The sequence below is a fragment of the Gavia stellata genome, chromosome 6, assembly GCF_030936135.1.
Source record: "Gavia stellata isolate bGavSte3 chromosome 6, bGavSte3.hap2, whole genome shotgun sequence".
NCBI lineage: Eukaryota > Metazoa > Chordata > Aves > Gaviiformes > Gaviidae > Gavia > Gavia stellata.
In genome coordinates this window covers 58,096,133-58,112,867 of record NC_082599.1, presented here as the reverse complement: position 1 = coordinate 58,112,867, position 16,735 = coordinate 58,096,133, and the positions used below count along the sequence as shown (strand labels likewise).

Genomic DNA, 16,735 nt, shown 5'->3' with positions numbered 1-16,735 from the left:
AGCCTGCAGGCTTCCCACTGTGACCGAAAGCAAGCAGTGGAGATATTCTCCTCGTTACAGCAACGAGGACCTTCACAGAGCCAGTGCGGGCTGTGCAATTTGGGTGCATCTCAGCCCCCCATGTCCCTGCCTCACCAGGACCAGCAATGTGCGATGGCTGCAGGGAGGGTCAGTGCATCAGGAGCAGCTGGGAGCGCTGCATGGGGCAGCAGTGCCTACCGCGATCACCGTTTCTCAGCCACCAAGCTCCCTTGCCAGATGGCACCGTCTCAGCACAGCACTATTGGGGTGCTTGCGGACGCTGACCTGCTGCGAGCGGAAGCAGTGATGAAAGCGTGCATGAGCACGTCACCCATCAGCATGAAGCTCCTCTTACTTTCCATCCCCCTTGTTTGGGTGCGAGCAGACCGTGAGACCTAACAAACCTCAAACCTGCTGACAGCGAGTTGCGGAGCCTCTAATTTCCGCCCTTTGCTAGGCAGGTCCCCCGGGCCTTGGTCAAAACCTCCTCGCTGGTGCAAGAGCTCCACGTCTTCACACTTTTACTCAGCAAACTGCTAGCAGCACCTCCCACCCCCAGACATTTGCATTCAATTACCCTGAATTTCATCACAGAAAGCAAATTTTGCCTGGCCGCAACTTTGAAAGGGGCAAAACCAAATGCCGTGGGTCACAGCCTGTTATATCTGATCCACTCTCCAGATTTACCACCTTTTTTTCCCCTCCCTGTTATGTGGTGTTGGTGTCGGATCCTCCTCCTAGCCAGAGGGATCTTATGGGAAACTCAGTTATTAATTGGATTTTGCAGTTTGAGGGGGAGAAGATAGTGTTATAAATTGCGATTTAAGGAAAGTTGCAAACACAAGCGGGCGAGCAGAAAGCTCTCGCTGTCCTTGTGAAGCGACTGCCGCCGTTTCTCTGTAAAAACACAATCGTACTTCCTCCGCTGCAACTTCTCACGCCGCTGAAGTTCCCCGGGGAAGTAAAGAAGAAAACTCATCAGAGAAACAGATCAGGAGTGAGAGAGATGATGACTGACTGTACCAATGGCATGATTTGGGGGTGTAAAATAGATATAATACCCACGTGCTTCGCTGGGTTGCTACCATTACTAGCCATCCATAAAGTAAATTAAACAGTAAAGTTAAATATTAAGATCAAGGGAACTAGTTAACAAGGAAAGCCTTTGACTAAGGGATAGCATGCGTTACGATTGAACGCTAGTGCCGACAGAGCAGTAGATGAAAGTTATACCCGCGTTGCATTCACAGTTTCCCTCGGGCTAGAGGACGCAAGAGATGGCATACGGGCATGTCAGCAGAGCGGTGAGCAGAGGGAGGCTGCCCGTGTCACCCTGACCCAGCCACCACAGGAAGGAGTCCTGACATCTGCCCCTCCACCCTCTCTAAACTGTGGTTGTCGGCTGAGCAATACCTGACTAACGCATACCTGAGGGATGCTAGAGGTGGTTTTCACAACAGGACTCGAACGGCCTTGCCCAGGTCACATTTCTGTAACTGGTTTGGGCCTTAGTTTATTAACCAGCTCTCGCTGAGCGTAACACAACTCGCACCGTCGCGGCACAAGGGTCGAGGCGTGAAGCCTTTGGGATTAGAAATCCCATACAGCTTCCCCAAGTGTTTGGTTGTCTATGTGCCTACATCAAAAAGGGCAGCCTTTTGCTGATTTTTTTTTTTTTTTAATTATTGTCAAGACCATTCCTCCCTACCACCCCAACTGCAAGAGAAGCAAAAGCATAAGCCGATACTCGGTCAAGTCCCATCCTGCCACAGCCTGAAGCAACGTGCTACTCTCCCACTGACGACTCGGCTCGACTCCTACTAACCTGCTGTGGGCAGGAGCATTAGCTCAGCCTCTTCAGGCCACGCGGTCCCCCTCTTACCCAAACCGTGGAAGTGTTTAGTAGATTAACTTTCTCAGAGGTATTTCTTATTCTGCTGGGTCATTCATTCAAAGTTGTGACTCATTAAAAGGCAAGCTTGGGCTGGGGGGGGTGCAGGAAGGAAGAAAAATAGCTTGCAAGAGCCTTCCTGTTTATCCACGGCTTGGGAAAAAAACCAACACAACAGAACACGCACACCCTGGCTCCATTATCTTTGCTGGCGCAGCGCTGGCTTGGCTCTGTCCCTTACCACTCCAGGCCAAATCCAGCCTTGCCGCGAGCATGTTTACTCTAGAGGAGTTTACTCGAGAGAGAAATCCGGCCCCGGGAGCCTGAATGCTCGCAGTGTGCGAGCGAGCGCGCAGGCACCGGGAGCCCCCGTCACAATGCGCCGCGGCGCTGGCCCCCGGCCACACCAGGGAGGTCATTTTCTTCTCGGCAATTAGCAAAGTGGTGGCATCGCTCAAAGAAGTTGAATAAACACATTCAACCCGGCTGGGTCCCCGGTTTGCTCTGTTCTCACCACCCTTCCCTTCTGGGCGCGCGGTGGGGCCCCAGCGAGCGAGAGCTCCATGCCCGTGCCCTGCGCTTTCATTCAGGCCTGGGTGGAAGGGGCTTTTAGGAAAGAGGAGGAGGGGGGAAATAACCCTGTAGCTTTCTTCTTTTACAACAAATGTCTTCCCTTTTTCTTTTCAGGGAGGAAAGATGCCAGCTTCTCTTAGAAAACTGCAGCAAATGGCTGTTTTCATGGGACTGTTCAGCGGCGGGGGATGCATCGTGATGTACAATCTCATGCAAAGTAAGTCTTGGTGCTGTTAGCAACCTTATTTCTCCCCTGCGCCTTTCATTTGCTTCTGTGTAGCGGGGAAAATAGCAGCACGCAAGATGTGAAAAGCGGATGAAGTTAAGGGAAGCGTGGCTGAGCCTCCGGGTTCTGCCTCCGTGGGCTCTCCCAAGCACTGCTGCGTGCATTTCCAGAGGTGGGTATCGCATAGGAAGCGGGCTGCTGTGGTGAGGCGAAAGCCTGGTTTCTGGGGCGTTTCCTGAGGGCGAGGGCAAAGTGAAAGCTTAGGAAGTAATGCAGGTTTTGGTTCTTACTGAGATTTTACAACTGGGCAGGAAAAGAGGACCATCTGTGAGAAGGTATTTAAGTCTAGCGGTTTTATCTGTGAATCTCTCTGTGGTGCTGGCCCTTAAACAAGACACGCCTGTGAAGTGCTAAGACATCATTAGTTTCTCCTGAATGAAGGGCAGATAAGAGCACTCAGCATTGAGAAGACCAGGACAAGGAGAAAAAAAGCTAGACAGGTGCTACTGCTGTTTATAGACAGCTCTTGTTGCTACGTGTCTTTGGCCAAGAATCCAAGTTATTAGTCCAAATGATAGATGTTTATTTTTTCTAGAATTGTTTCTAGGTATTTAGCATCAGACCAGAAATAGGCTTTGCCTCTCTCTCGGGGGATGCTATAGGCCTCTTGGCCCTATGCCTCTCCCTTGCTGGTACTATCAAATGATATTGCTTTTCACCTACCCTTATATCAGAGGATGCTGCCAGAAAAGCATAGCCAAGCCTGTTCCTCAAGCCCTCAGATAAGCTCCGAAACCTCCCCTTCATTTTACACATATTAATAACAAATCAGACAAGGCTGGAAAGCAGGCTTTAATTTTAGGCAGCTCATGCCCTCAAGCTCTGGAGTACATGACAGATATATGATCCTCTTACGCTTTAAAATATTGAATCTGGCTTTAACAAGGACATTAGCATTTTTTAATTTTCAGCTTCAGCATTGTTATCTAGAAATCTCAGGGGGAAAAAAAATGTCACCCCCTGTGCTCTACAGAAAGTCAAAGGGCTCGTTCCCCGCATCACTTCGCTGTGCAATCCAGCGGTGCAACGCAATGGCTACTTCTTGCTCTATTGCGGTATCAGTGGCCACCAAGCAGCTGTCTGAGAACTCCGTGAGAAGCCAACCAGGCTGTTGAAAGAACACTTTCTGCTGCAGAGCGTGTCCTTCCACAGCCTCCTACAGACAGGGGAGCCACGCTGGGACCCTTCCTCTCCTGGCCCACACCCAGGGTTACCCCAGTTCCTTCTGCTTTCCCAGTGCACAGAACTGGCCCACACTGGGACCTGTGAGGAGCAAGCAGCTTCTATAGTGGTGGGAGCAGGGGGAGAGGGGTGCTTCCTTCCCCTGCCTTCATGCTGAAGGGAAGTTTGCATGCGCATGGTCCCTCTGAAAGCTTGTACAAACACTCAGGAATTCCTATTTCTACTCGCTCTCTTCACCTCCACACCCTCCTCATGGGAGCTGTCTCCCCAGCCAACCCCAGCATCCTTTCAGCTCTCCTACTGAAAACGCGTGGACAAACGGATTAGTCAGGCATTTTATATCCGATACACGAGATGCTAACAAGGAACATCTGAGAAGGAGCACTAGGGAACTCAAACCCGTTTCCCCTCCAACCTGCAGGATGAGCACAGCGTACTTTTAACGTGGTTTGGGTGGCTGCTTGCCATGTTCCGTAGACACTAAAGGGCTGGTGTGCTGCAACCCCTTTTGCTGGAGCTGCTTAGGATGGCGCAGGGGTCCAGGGAGGACCAGCGCAGGCTGCAGCCTGGCACAGAAACTGCTTTGCTAACTGGATGCCGCCTGCTTACAGGGGATGCCTCTAATTAGGGAGAGGGGCAGCATCCTCTTGCCTCATGCTCCAAGAATAATACCGACAGGCAAGAGACCAAGAAACACACCTTACACCTTGTTTTAATCTCTTTGAAAGGCGAGAGCAAAGTTGCCACAGTAGGATTTCCACACATGTACACTCCTAGCTTAAGTCTGCCCTTCTTGATGTCAAGAGAGTGAAATTAGGCTGGCGTGAAGCATATCGAGAAGCGTCAGCAGGCAAGCCTTAAAACTCTTTATAAGCAAGTCTCTGCCTCCATAAGGAGGGTCGGCACATCTCCAGTCTCACAGCTCTGCGTTGTGCAGTGGTCACCAATGGACAGCATTTCCCAGCTATACATAGTAACCAGACATTGATAAATAGCAATTTACCACAATTGCCCTCCATATGCCAACATTGCAGCATCCAGTCTACTGTGCTATTGTTGCTGCTTGACCATTAACTCTAATGGCGCTTCTTTGCGCTTCCCTTTTAATGCATCCGTCAGTAGAGTTGCAGCTTCACGGCTGCCGCTTGAAAAGCTGCATCGAGACCACAGCAAGAGTTTCACAGCAGCAGCTGTTCCTGTCTCACACCAACGTCTGTGAAATATTCTCCGTTTCAAAAGTATTTTCTGCCCCTCCTTTAAAAAACTAAAATTGAATTACATTCATTACATTTTCAGGCATTCATTCTTAAGCTTTTTTTTTTTTTGTTCCTTCTAGATGACGTACAAACACACGAAAAAGCAGGGAGACACAGCCATAAGCTGACCTGTGTATCAGGATGGAACAGGCTATATTCAGAGCCCTCTTCACTTAAGTGAGCTGAATAACATTACAGCTCAGCACTGCTTCTCTGATGTAAGGGTGTGTTTCCTCCTTTAGCCAGATTTCTCCTAATTGCTGGTTTCAGAGTGTTTTTCAGGGAGTGCGTGGTAGTCTGGAGGAAATGTCTTTTTTTTTTTACTTATGTTTTGATTTTAAGTGGACAGCCTCCTCACTACCCTGTTTCTCTCACCTAGAGAGTTTTGCCAGGACCCAGTATTATCAGCAGGCTTTGGAGCAATTGAACAGCAATCCCGATGCCCTGGAAGCCCTGGGTGCCCCCCCGCTTAAAGTTCACAACATCCGACTGACGGATGGGAGCAACCGTGTGGACACAGAAAGAGCACAGGTAACGCCGGAGAGGTGGTGTCACAGGGTGGCTTCCCAAGGCACCGGGTGACAAGAGATCAGCTGGGGAATTTTCAGCAGGTCACGAGTGACTTAGGGGCACTGGAAGGCAGTAGGGCAGGATGCCAGTTGATTTGGAAGAGGGGTGGATTTCCGGAACATAAATCTATGCTCTAATGTGAGGGACTAGAAACAGCAAGAGCAGCATCATCATGTTGTGCTATACGGGCACATCACAGAACGCCAAGGGACCTCCCAAGTCAGTCGATCCCCCCCGTTACTGTAAGCCACAAAACCACTTTCAGAAACGTATCAAGATCCATCTTTAAAATAGCAGCTGTCTCCCTCTTCTCCCTGGATACATCCCACGCTAGTTCTTAAAGCTTTATTCAGAACAGAGATTTATAGCTGCTCGCCAGCTACGCTGTGGTACAGGACAAATGGTGTGGTTTTTAAAAGCACCTGTAAGTCTGTGCCACGGAGGACGGCTGCCTGGCGCGGGGCTGAGCGCTGGGGTTACGTAGTGACTGGAAAATGCTGCGCTGGGTGCCGAAATATTGCACAAGGCTGCCTTGCGTCAGCTCAGGGTTGGGGCGAGGCAAATCTCACAAACACAAGTCCACTTCCACTCTGGGCTGCTGCCTGGAGAGGACTTTCCATCAGTGTTTTTACCCCTTAATCCAGGCTGCTCTTCCTTGGTTTTGCTTGTGGCGCAAAATGTCCCTAGTGACCTCCCCAGGCTACTCACTGAGGGATCTCATCGTATTTGAATCATTTTGTTCCTCCTAGTAACTAGTTTTGAGTCCTGGGGACGAAGCAAGGGCAGTAAGGAAGGGGGCAGATGGTGCTGTGAAGGAGGGGGGCTCTCAGGGCAAGGAAAAAAAAAAAAATAAAAAAAAAAAATCAACCTTTAACCAACTCTCATAAAATTCCACTTTCCATCTCGCTCCACCCAGGCTTCACCCACATGATACCCTGGGCCAAAACGTTTTCCAGTTTCCTAGGTTTTAGGGATTCTACAGGACAACGTATCTAAGGCCAAACATGTGGGGGAAAAGCACAACAAAGAAAAGAACCTGTCCCACTGACGTTTTTCAGCATCATCTTTTAAGAATGCTGGTTGCTGGGGTGAGTCAGGGTGAAGTCAAACCCTGCCTTCTACCGACCTCACCCAGGACACAAACCACCAACTTTCTTCTCTGCTTTTCCATGCTCATGAGCATCCAAGTTCTCATGAAATAAACTAGTTAGTCATGATTAACGATTATATCATAGATCAATTTACTGACTCCACAACATCCCCAGCTCCTGCCTGCTAGGCCAGCTGGAGAACCCCTGGCATCTTCTTTTTCTGATTGCAGTACCACCAGCCAACGCTATCCTTGAAACATTTCTTTTATTCAAACGTTAGACCGAGTGCAATTAGCTGTGGTCGGTGCTGCAGCTCCTAGCTTTGTTTGTTAAACAACTGAGTGGTAGAATTTGTGACACTGAGAAAAAAAAAAAATCATTGAACATCTCATTGCCCTGATGCGTGTTAATGGACTGATCTGTAGAGGATCTCAACCTACAGACTTGTTATGGTTATGGGAAGCTCTAGCACTGTGCAGGTCACCCCCGGATCACCATGCATTCTGGTAAGGAAAGGTGTTTGCTCATAAATATTTTAGAGAGCAAGTGGTTTTCCCTGGGGGTTGCAGCTGTAACACAGTACGTTCTTTCAGCAGAGAGATTAATGTATGGCAGAATAGGCACACTTGTATAGCCATGCACACGTTAGCCATTTGAAAAGCTTAGTGAAACTCTGAAATACGTTAAAAAAGTAAAATTAGGGTTTACGCCAAAAGAGAGGTGTGGCGTCTTTGACTGTAGAAGGAGTAAAAGTTCCATTTCAGTAACATGCTTCACTGAATCTTTAACATACTTTTACATCTGCAGATAAAGTTACCGGTATCTGGAACAAAATCAGCGGGGTACCTCTATATTAACTCAGAGATGGACCACTCCCGTCAATGGTGCGTACTGGGAGAAACGTATAGACACAGGGAGAGAAGCGGTAGGAGAAAAGAGCGGAGCAGGATGTTTGCTTTAGTCACCCATGTTCCTGAGATCGTACGCACAAAGGAAGAGGAAATTCACGTCTGAAGGTCTTGTGAAAGGTTATTACCGTCATTACGACAAAAATGTAAATTAGTTGAGAAATAGATTGAATTCATCCCTATGAATGCAAACAGAACAACACGAGCCATTCATTTTGTGAAATGCCTTCTACAAGCTATAGCTCAGTATATACACAAACACTGTGAGCCAGGGTAACGTACCGTCCCCTCCCACCCCAAGAAGGTGCAAGGCTGTTGACCAGCAGTCCTAACTGTAGTCTAGTATCATGTATTGCAGTAGGGGAATTATCTGACACATTACATCAGAGCCTATCAAGGTGAGCTAAAAATCCTGCAGGATTTTTTTCAAGCTATCCAATAAACACAGTTTCTGTGGTTAAAAAAATGCTAGAACAGATATATTACAGAAAGAGGATGCTCTGACTCCACATCATGTAGTTGTGACTTTACATTTTTGTAATACTGAAGCCTGAAAGCCTCTCTTGTCAAGGGTAGACTGATTCCTAGAACTGAGCAAAGAATCACTACATGAATTCAAAGTCCGTCTTCCATTGTAAAAGAGGAAATTTCGTAAGATGCAAACCTCCTTATGTGTACTTGTTCTCGGAGTTTGTTAGGCACTCCTGTTAGCTCTGTTTGGAAACCCAAAGCTACAACATTTTTGCTCAGCTGCCACCAGCCATATGCAATGTTTTCTTTTCATAATTAGATGAGCACGACTTACTGTGTTTCTCTTCTGAATAGCTATGGGAAGTAAGGTGTAAACCGGTGGGAGGAAGGCACTAGGCTGGGACTCGAGAGGCTGAGGACCAGACCTGACCTCCTCCCTGGTGACCAGAGATCTCCCCAGAGGTGCCCAGCACACCTATGCTTCCCTGGGTACCTGGGCTCCGATCTCCTCGCTCCTCCTCATCCCCTCCTCACAGACGGAGGGACATAACAGTTCCCTCCTGTTTCACTGAGTTACTGTGAGGAGAACTGAAGATTGCAAGATGTTAAACTGCGGCAGTAATTGGAGCGCATACATCTCTCTGAGTTTTGTTTTAAAATGAGCTCTCCACGCGTTTCCATCTGCAAGCTTAAGTGGGGAAAAAAAAAGAAGCATCTTCTGTAAAAGGGTTTGTGGCAGACAGATCTGTCAGACTCAACTGTTTTTGGCTTACACGTAGGATCCTGTGCACAGCTTCACATGGGGCAAGGCAGGACATCATGTCCTTGCACCCAGCTGAGGAACTAAGAGTAAAATGGCTTGTTTCCATCTGCTCCACAACAAGGAGCTCCTGAAATCCCTGAGAGAAATAACAAACTTGTAAGCGGGCCATCCTGGTGGGGCTCTGCAGAGCGTGCACGAGGGCGCTTGCAGTGGGGACCCGGGAGGCAACGAGGCCGATACAGACAGAGTAAAAGGGCACCAGGAGGTGAGCTCTCTCTGCAAATGCAGTTGAGGCTTCCAAGCCACTGAAGTGCTTCAGACTCTGAGCGAGCAGTCTGTCCATCAGGTGTTATTTATGTCATTACTAAAAAAAAAAAAAAAAGAGGTCAACTGAAAAGAAGGGAAATTGGAAGTGCGTGAGCTGGTTTGGACCTGGGAGGGAGCGTTCGCTCAGGCAGCACAGGGATGGGGAGGATGCCCAGAGGCGAGGGTAGCCAAGGCACCAATCCTGCAAAGTGACCCTTGCCTGCCCCGAAGCGAGCGGAGGGAAGGGCCGAGACCCCAGGCCGTGCTGAGGGGAGCCACCAGTTGCTTCTTCAAGCCCTATTTTACATGAGGCAGTTGCTTGTCCCGGGTTGGATGGAGGCGGAGGGCTGGTGAGGGAAGAGCCCTGCCACAGACCCATCGCACAGAGGTGCAGCAGCCTAATTACCGAATTGTATGTACTCAGCACCGACTCTAGCAAAAGCAGAGCTGCATGAGCACCAGGAGCTTTTGGGAAAAAAAAAAAGTCCTCTCTTAATACCCTGAAAAAATGGTCCCTCCCAGCTGGAAAAGCAGCAGGAGCAGTCTCACAGAAGTGGGTTTGGAGCAGAGTTTAGAGGAAGGAAAAGGCTCCCCCTCAACCTCCAACAAACGCAGTTTCCCCTCTCCTTTGAGTAGCCACCCTCGTACCCCATCAGGGTTTCAGCAGTCACATTGAGTGATCGCACAGTGTTCAAACTCCTCCAAGCCAGGATAATTCCTTAGCAACACAGTCTGGCTCCAAGGCTGGAGAGGAGCAGAGCAAGGAATGCACCCGCAGGACGGAGAGGAAGAAAGGCACCGGGGGCGAGGGGAGGAATGTCCCATCTAAAAATAGCTGGCAGGATTTTATTCGGGTTGCAACAAATAGGAACACGCATCCCAAGACCTTTAAATCTGGGCTGCGCTACACTATTAGGGAAAACAGCTTTCAGAAGCTGGCACTTGCAAACCAAGTTTTAAAACACTTGAGAGAGTTTTTAAGGGTAATGAATGCGTGGAGTCATTTGTTTCTCCGTGCCAGCTGTTTTACGCTGACTTTACTACTATATTAAAAGTGATTGAAACAACTTAAAAATCTCTTTTGGTTTGTGTCAGCTGGTGCCTTCAGGATGTCACCTTGAAACTGCGGGATGGTCAGGATATTCTGGTTTACCAGTCCCCAGTGGAAAGCATTGGAGTGCAAGAAGGCTAAAAATCAAAGGCAGCTGCTTCTCCACCTCCCACTGAGCCAAAGGAGCCATTAATCGCTCACATCCCGCTGTGTCTGTGAATGTACACGGTTGTCACAAGTGACAATTTCACTTAACTGGGTGCTCTCAAGACAATTTTCTCTCCGAGATTGACCTTGTAATTGTCATAATTGTAATTTCTTTCTTTTGCTGTTTTATTCATGTGTTCAGCAGAAGCCTAAAATAAATATCTTGCAAAAGACGTGCTGTTCCAGAGAAGTCATGTGTTATTCCCTGTGTGTGCTGGTATTATGAATTTGGAATAAATAAACAAACTGCCAGGAAACCAAGCTTTTCTACAATTGCAGACCAAAGTCAGGACAGTTGGGCCTCTCTGCCATGGCCAGAAGACTAAGTCACCTTCTCAAAGCCATTCCCTCGCTGCTTTGGTTTCCCCCCCTTTCTCAACAAGGCATTACCTAAAGCAGGAGGGATGAAGCAGCGAAGGTGAAGGTCAGCAGCAGCCCCCTCCACCACTAATGAATAAGTCATGTTATCAGGTAGATTTGCACCCTCACAGTTATCATCAAAAAGCTCGTGAGATACAGAGGCCACTCATCGTATCTTACGAATTCCAGGAAGGGGCTTTCTACTCGCACTGCTCACGCTGAAGGTCGATGTAACAGAAGAAACCACTGTTTCACACCAGCACTGCCCGACACGAGTTCGGGAGAGCACCTTCACTCTCCCACTTCTGCTTAGAGAGGAACACACTCAGGAGGTGCAGAACAGGTAAAATACTGCCACGGTTCAGTCAGATGACAACAAGAGATTTTGATTGTGCCTTGATTCTGTCAATCCAGCAGCTCAACCAACAGAGGCAGAGAACTGCCTGTCACCAGGAGCAAGTTGAGGAATACGCAAAACAACCCCCTAATTCCCACCCCACGCCCCGCCGCCAAAACTGCACATTCTAATTAACTGCAAAGCCTAAGGCACAGTCCGAGACGGTGAAAAGACACAAGTAACTGTCCTACCTTCATGCCTTGAAGTAATACGCAAGCCACTAAGAACGCCCAGAAAAAAGAGTATCTTGGATTTATTGTAACAGAGCAGGTTAACCAAGATGCAGCTAGTGAAAGCCCAGAGCTTACACCACTCAATTCCCCCTTTTCCCCCGCCCCTCCACCTCAACATCCAAATTTGAGTCCTAGAAGTCCACCAAAGGCACAGGCAATGCAAAGCTTTTCAAGAGTAATGAGCATTAGAGAAGGGAGAGCTGGAGCAAAGAATTGTTAAAGACCAGCAAGCGTTTTCCTGCTTAACAATGACCCAGCAAACTGGGCGAGGCGGCTTTTGAAGAAGTCTGAAGAGCAAATGCCAAAGCAAATGGACGGAGACACTAAAGGACCACAGCAAAAGCATCTGTGAGAAACTATTTGAGAAGGAAACAACACACACGAGCTTTAGTTTGGGATTCATGAAGAGCTGCCAGGATGAACAGCACCTGTGGGACTCATCCAACCCATATGAATGCCCACCATGCCAGGAGAAAGATTAGGATGAATCAAGGAGAGACAGTGTGTCCCAGCTTTAAGATTGAAATCACTGCTAGCCGTTTTCACAACACAGCATACAAACCATGTGATTTAAAAACATGAGCCTTGCACTACTGCAGCCCACCTAGGAAGAAAACCTCCTAGGAGATGCGGAGCTCTCCTGGCCACCTGGTGTCTCAGAGCTCGGTCAACTCTGGCTCTTGGTCACTGAAGAAGTTTGGTGAGGAATCAAACAGTTGACTAGGAAAAGCCAAATCAACCACTTCACATCCCTCAATTAACCCCTTCCTGGGATGCAGCTTTGACTCGTTACCCATCTCCAAAGAAGCTATGGCAAGCAACCCCAGCCCATTCAGTCCCTCCCTACGTCTGTCCTAGGAACATCTAGCACACGCTGCCGTACGCCTGCCTTTTGTCACCGCTGCACGCTTAGTAAACCCAGGACCTGCAGTCACTGCAAGGTGTACAAGCATCCAGGAAACCTGGCCACAGCCAGCCCAGCCCGCAACACAACGCTTGCTCACCACCCTCCTGTCTCCTGAGCACAATATCCCCGGTCTGGCTTCACAAATTGCTGCACCACAATTCCACCGCCTGGCCCGGCTCTAACCCTGGTTATCCAAAGCCTGAGGGAGGTATCCCCACGCAAACCTTACCAGTAACACTGGAGATTTTATTACCTTGCTTGGGGGAAGCAGAGCTTACGAAGAGGTTCCAGCTCTCGCTTTCCCCCTCCAGACCTAGCAGAGCACCCCTTTAACTTTAGGCACTCCTGATCATCCTAACCAACCTCCAGGTTCATCAAAGCTGTGAGAATGGGCAGTATCATTATATCACACCCATGTTTCTCAAAGTCAAATCTTTAAACCCAGAGAGGAAGAAAGCAATGGGTAGAGCCAGAAGCCAGCAGATCACTGGAATAGGACAAGAGAAAAGCCACATTCAAATCCCTACTTCTGTTTTACTACTTAATAGTCAGTAAACACAGAATTTCTTACCTCTTGACCTTGAAGAGCCTTAGAAGCTGCTTTCTCTGGGTGTTTGAGCTCTTACAGATGCACATATTCAAAGGGAGGAAAAAAGCAGCAAGCTGGCGCATTCAGTGCCAAGCTGCTTTGGCCATGTGGCTCCCATTAAATACAGCCCAGCCCACAGCAGCTGCTTTCAGAGGGGACACAGGTGCAGCCGAGAGAGCTGGAGCATGCCAGGAAAACGGGGAATGCAAAGGCCTCAAAACCACCAGCAGCTGCTGAAAGCCCAAATAGGTTCAAGAGGGCACCTGGGCACCTCTCTTCCCCTTGCAGTCTTTTCCACTAAGGTATGCTGGAGCAGATTAGATTGCATTTAACTTCATTAGGTCATTGAAGCATTAATTAATTGCAATTATATTGTGTTGCATGTCACTAAATACCAGTCTGGACAATCATTTCATTTTTATTGAGAAAATACTCATCTTTTGATAAAAGACCCTAAAAAACCAGCTCACCTCCTTTAGAAAGCCATTCTTTTCTAATCACGGATCGGTTAAGGTCAGGAGGAGCCTCTGCAGATCACCTAGTCCAACTGCCTCACTCACAACAGGGTCAACTAGAGCGGGTTGCCTGGGACTGCATCCAGTTGGGTTTTGAAGATCTCCAAGGATGGAGACTCCACAACCTCTGGACAAGCTCTACCAGTGTTCAAGCATTCTCACAGTAAATAAACCCGCTTTTTCTTATGTTTAAATAGAATTTCCTGTGTTTTGGTGTGTGCCCACTGCCTCTTGTCCTGCCACTGGGCACCACTGAGAAGAACCCGGCTCCGTCTTCTTTACTCTTCCCCGACAGGTATTAATACACACTGCTAAGATCCCTCCCAAACCTTCTCTTCTCCAGGCTGACAGTCCCAGGTCTCTCAGCCTTTTTGCCGGTGCTGCAGTCCTTTAATCATCTTAATAATTTTCAGTATGCTAAATAATTTCTTTTAAATTGGCTTGAAAATATGCATAGTTCCTTTTCCAGTTGTTGACGTGGTTAAAACAACCACCATCTTCATGACCTTTGCTGGATTGCATGTTTGTTTCTTACTCTCCAGTTTGATTTTAATAGCTTCTGCCAGGCAGTCATCACCCTCAAGGAAACTATCAAGGCGGCAGGCTGTTCAGAGCAAGAACTTAATTTACAACTGAGGAACAACAACTACTGCTTAGCAGACTGTTACAGCGCTTGCACCTACTTGAGTTGGACCTGACCGGCACACAGGGGCTATATAAAACCAGATGTTTTGAAAGCACTAGCTTCATAAGCGGGCTGATGCGTTCCCTTTTGAGTATGTTTCTCCAGGTAGTAATGCGGTTTCGTCCAACTTATGGGCCTGTCCGTTCACTTCCTAGCTTGGGCCGATGTCTTGCATTGCGCAGGGACCATCAGTCATTTGGATTCACCTCCCATTTAGAAATGGGGATGCATCCAGCTCTTTGCTGCCGTTTGCCTGCATCTTGTCTGCTTGTCAAAGCAAAATCATTTTCCTGCGTGTTTTCTGCAAAATTTGCTACAAGGTTCATGCCTGCAGCGTGGCCCAGGCAGTCGTGTAATGCCAGGAGCGATGGAGACCTGTCACATTCTTGCTGTTACTTTGGAAGACACGTGACACCTGGCTAAACACCTTTGCTTCATTTTACCTAGCACCAAGTATATAAAAATACTAGAATCACGTCATTTCTTGACCAGTCTAACGCAGTTTCTGTTAACTGGCTTTCCTAGAAGATTCAGAAGCAAGCACCTTTATTCAGGAACTTCTGAGAGACAGCCTTTGCCTCTCTTTGCTTGCTAAGGCCCACAACAAGAACGTCCATCCAGCAAACAGACCAGCCGGATCTCGCAGGGGGCTACGGGAAGGTGGCAGTCGCTAAGGGACACCCCGACAGCTCAGGAGATTTTCCTGTAAGGATTAGTTAAAAGGCACCTGTGTAATTCAGTCTGTACACTGGGATTACAAATTAATTGAAGAGATGGGGTACGCCGATTTCAACGCATCAGCAGCTTAGCTGCGGTTCTGATTGCACGAGCAAGCGAAGACTCAATGCAATTAAGTTCTCTGTGTTTACAGGAAAAAAAGATAATCCCTTTGAGTTGTTAAGTTCCCTTTCCTCCTAATTTTGCAGTCACTGTTGTGGTCCTAACGCTCTGCTTCACTTTGACAAATCCTAACCTTTTCTTAATTAAGAGAGATTTTTATCACACCCAAATGGACTTAATCTTTTTTTTTCCCCTTCTGTTTTATAAAGCTTCCAGGTTGTATTTTTATGGAACCAAAATATTTTACTTTTACAGAGCTATACAGTTGTCAGCTGTCTTGTAACAGGAACAATTAATGAAATTAAGCAGTGTTCGAAGAGGAAATACTTTTCTCACCCAGCGCCTAGTTGATGCTCTGACTTTCCCCACATCAGGCAAATACCACAGTCCAGACACAGCACACCTCGGGGGGACAGTCAAGTCTCACTGCTGCAGAGCACCTTAATCCCAGTGACAGCTTAATTCAACATCTGTAAATGCTGTATTGTGAAGATCTCTACAGTGCAAGCATATTGCTTTAGGGTGGAAAAGATTATTGGTGCATTTTCTACTTGCTGCACAAATTGAACAAATGTGTAGTTCAGAAAACTGAAATATCAGTAATCCTGCTATATGGGTGTTGAGGAAAATAACTTTTGAAAGTCCTTGGAGAAAAGCCAGGGCAGTTGAACAGGAGACTCCATCTGATGTATTACAGCCCAGTTCCAGCAAGATATTTCTAACTAGTATTCAAGCGTGAGTGTGTACAGTCACCACCCACAGAAGAATTTAAGTTCGCAACGCAAGGCTGTACTTCAGCTTTCCTACTGATTCCAGTCATCCTGCACCAGACAAACTAGAGTAACTCTTGGAATTCTGTTTCAAATCAGTAATGCCATCTTGAAGACTATGGTTTCTTTTTTAAAAAAAATAATCATGTTTTAACATGCTTCCCAATGTGTAAAGAACAAAAGACCCACCAGCTGTTCAGAAAACAAAATTTCATTTATTGTAAAGTTCCTGAAACAGTAAACACCTTATCAGAAGTACAATGAACTGGCACTATTTCTTTAAAATGTTGCACTGTCTTCCAGGAACAGCACCTGGAATATTCAAGAGAGATCTTAAGCCATGGAATAACTTGGTGCAAGGCCCACCTTCCTCCCTGTCCCCTGCCAGCACTGCCAGTGGAGAAGGGGCCTTTAATTTTTGTATCTGCATTTCCTACCTAACCGCTCTCAAGATTCACTTGGTAGATCGCAAGCTGGATTTCACCCTTTTGTATTCAGGGACCCTCAAATGAAAGGTGTAAGAAATGAGACAAATCACAATGCAGATTCAGCTTTGGACAAAAAAAAAGGATTATTTTATAGAACTTTTAGTTTAATGACTATAAAATCTATAGCCTCTTGCTTAAAGAGGTGAACATAGCAACAAGAGGAGACAAGGCTTTGCTTTCAGCCAGATGTTTGCTGTTTATTCCCACAGCTGCGACAGAGGCATAGGCCTGGACCTGCCCCGCCTATAGATAAGAGTTCATGGCTCTTGCATCAGAACCACAGAAGTAACAATTCTCCAGCAATTTCTAAGAATTTGAATTCCTTCCAGCTTCCTGCATTCAAGCAAACAGCAGCCATGCTCCGAGCATTACGAA

General features: G+C 47.4%; 1 protein-coding gene across 3 annotated transcripts in view; it reads left to right on the top strand.

Annotated features, from left to right (window-relative positions):
- Window positions 1–10,749, top strand: part of LOC104256492 (cytochrome c oxidase assembly factor 1 homolog) — a 52,798-nt gene extending 42,049 nt beyond the window's left edge. For 2 of the 3 annotated variants that reach the window (XM_059818924.1, XM_059818923.1), the window contains 4 exons: window positions 2,600–2,702; window positions 5,589–5,740; window positions 7,678–7,754; window positions 10,414–10,749. In XM_059818924.1, coding sequence (XP_059674907.1) covers window positions 2,609–2,702; window positions 5,589–5,740; window positions 7,678–7,754; window positions 10,414–10,510 — 420 coding nt within the window. In that variant the 5' untranslated portion in view covers window positions 2,600–2,608 and the 3' untranslated portion in view covers window positions 10,511–10,749. Of the gene's footprint in view, window positions 1–2,239; window positions 2,327–2,599; window positions 2,703–5,588; window positions 5,741–7,677; window positions 7,755–10,413 lie in introns of those variants that run through there. The other variant, XM_059818922.1, reaches the window with a different exon arrangement.
- Window positions 10,750–16,735: the final 5,986 nt, after the last annotated feature.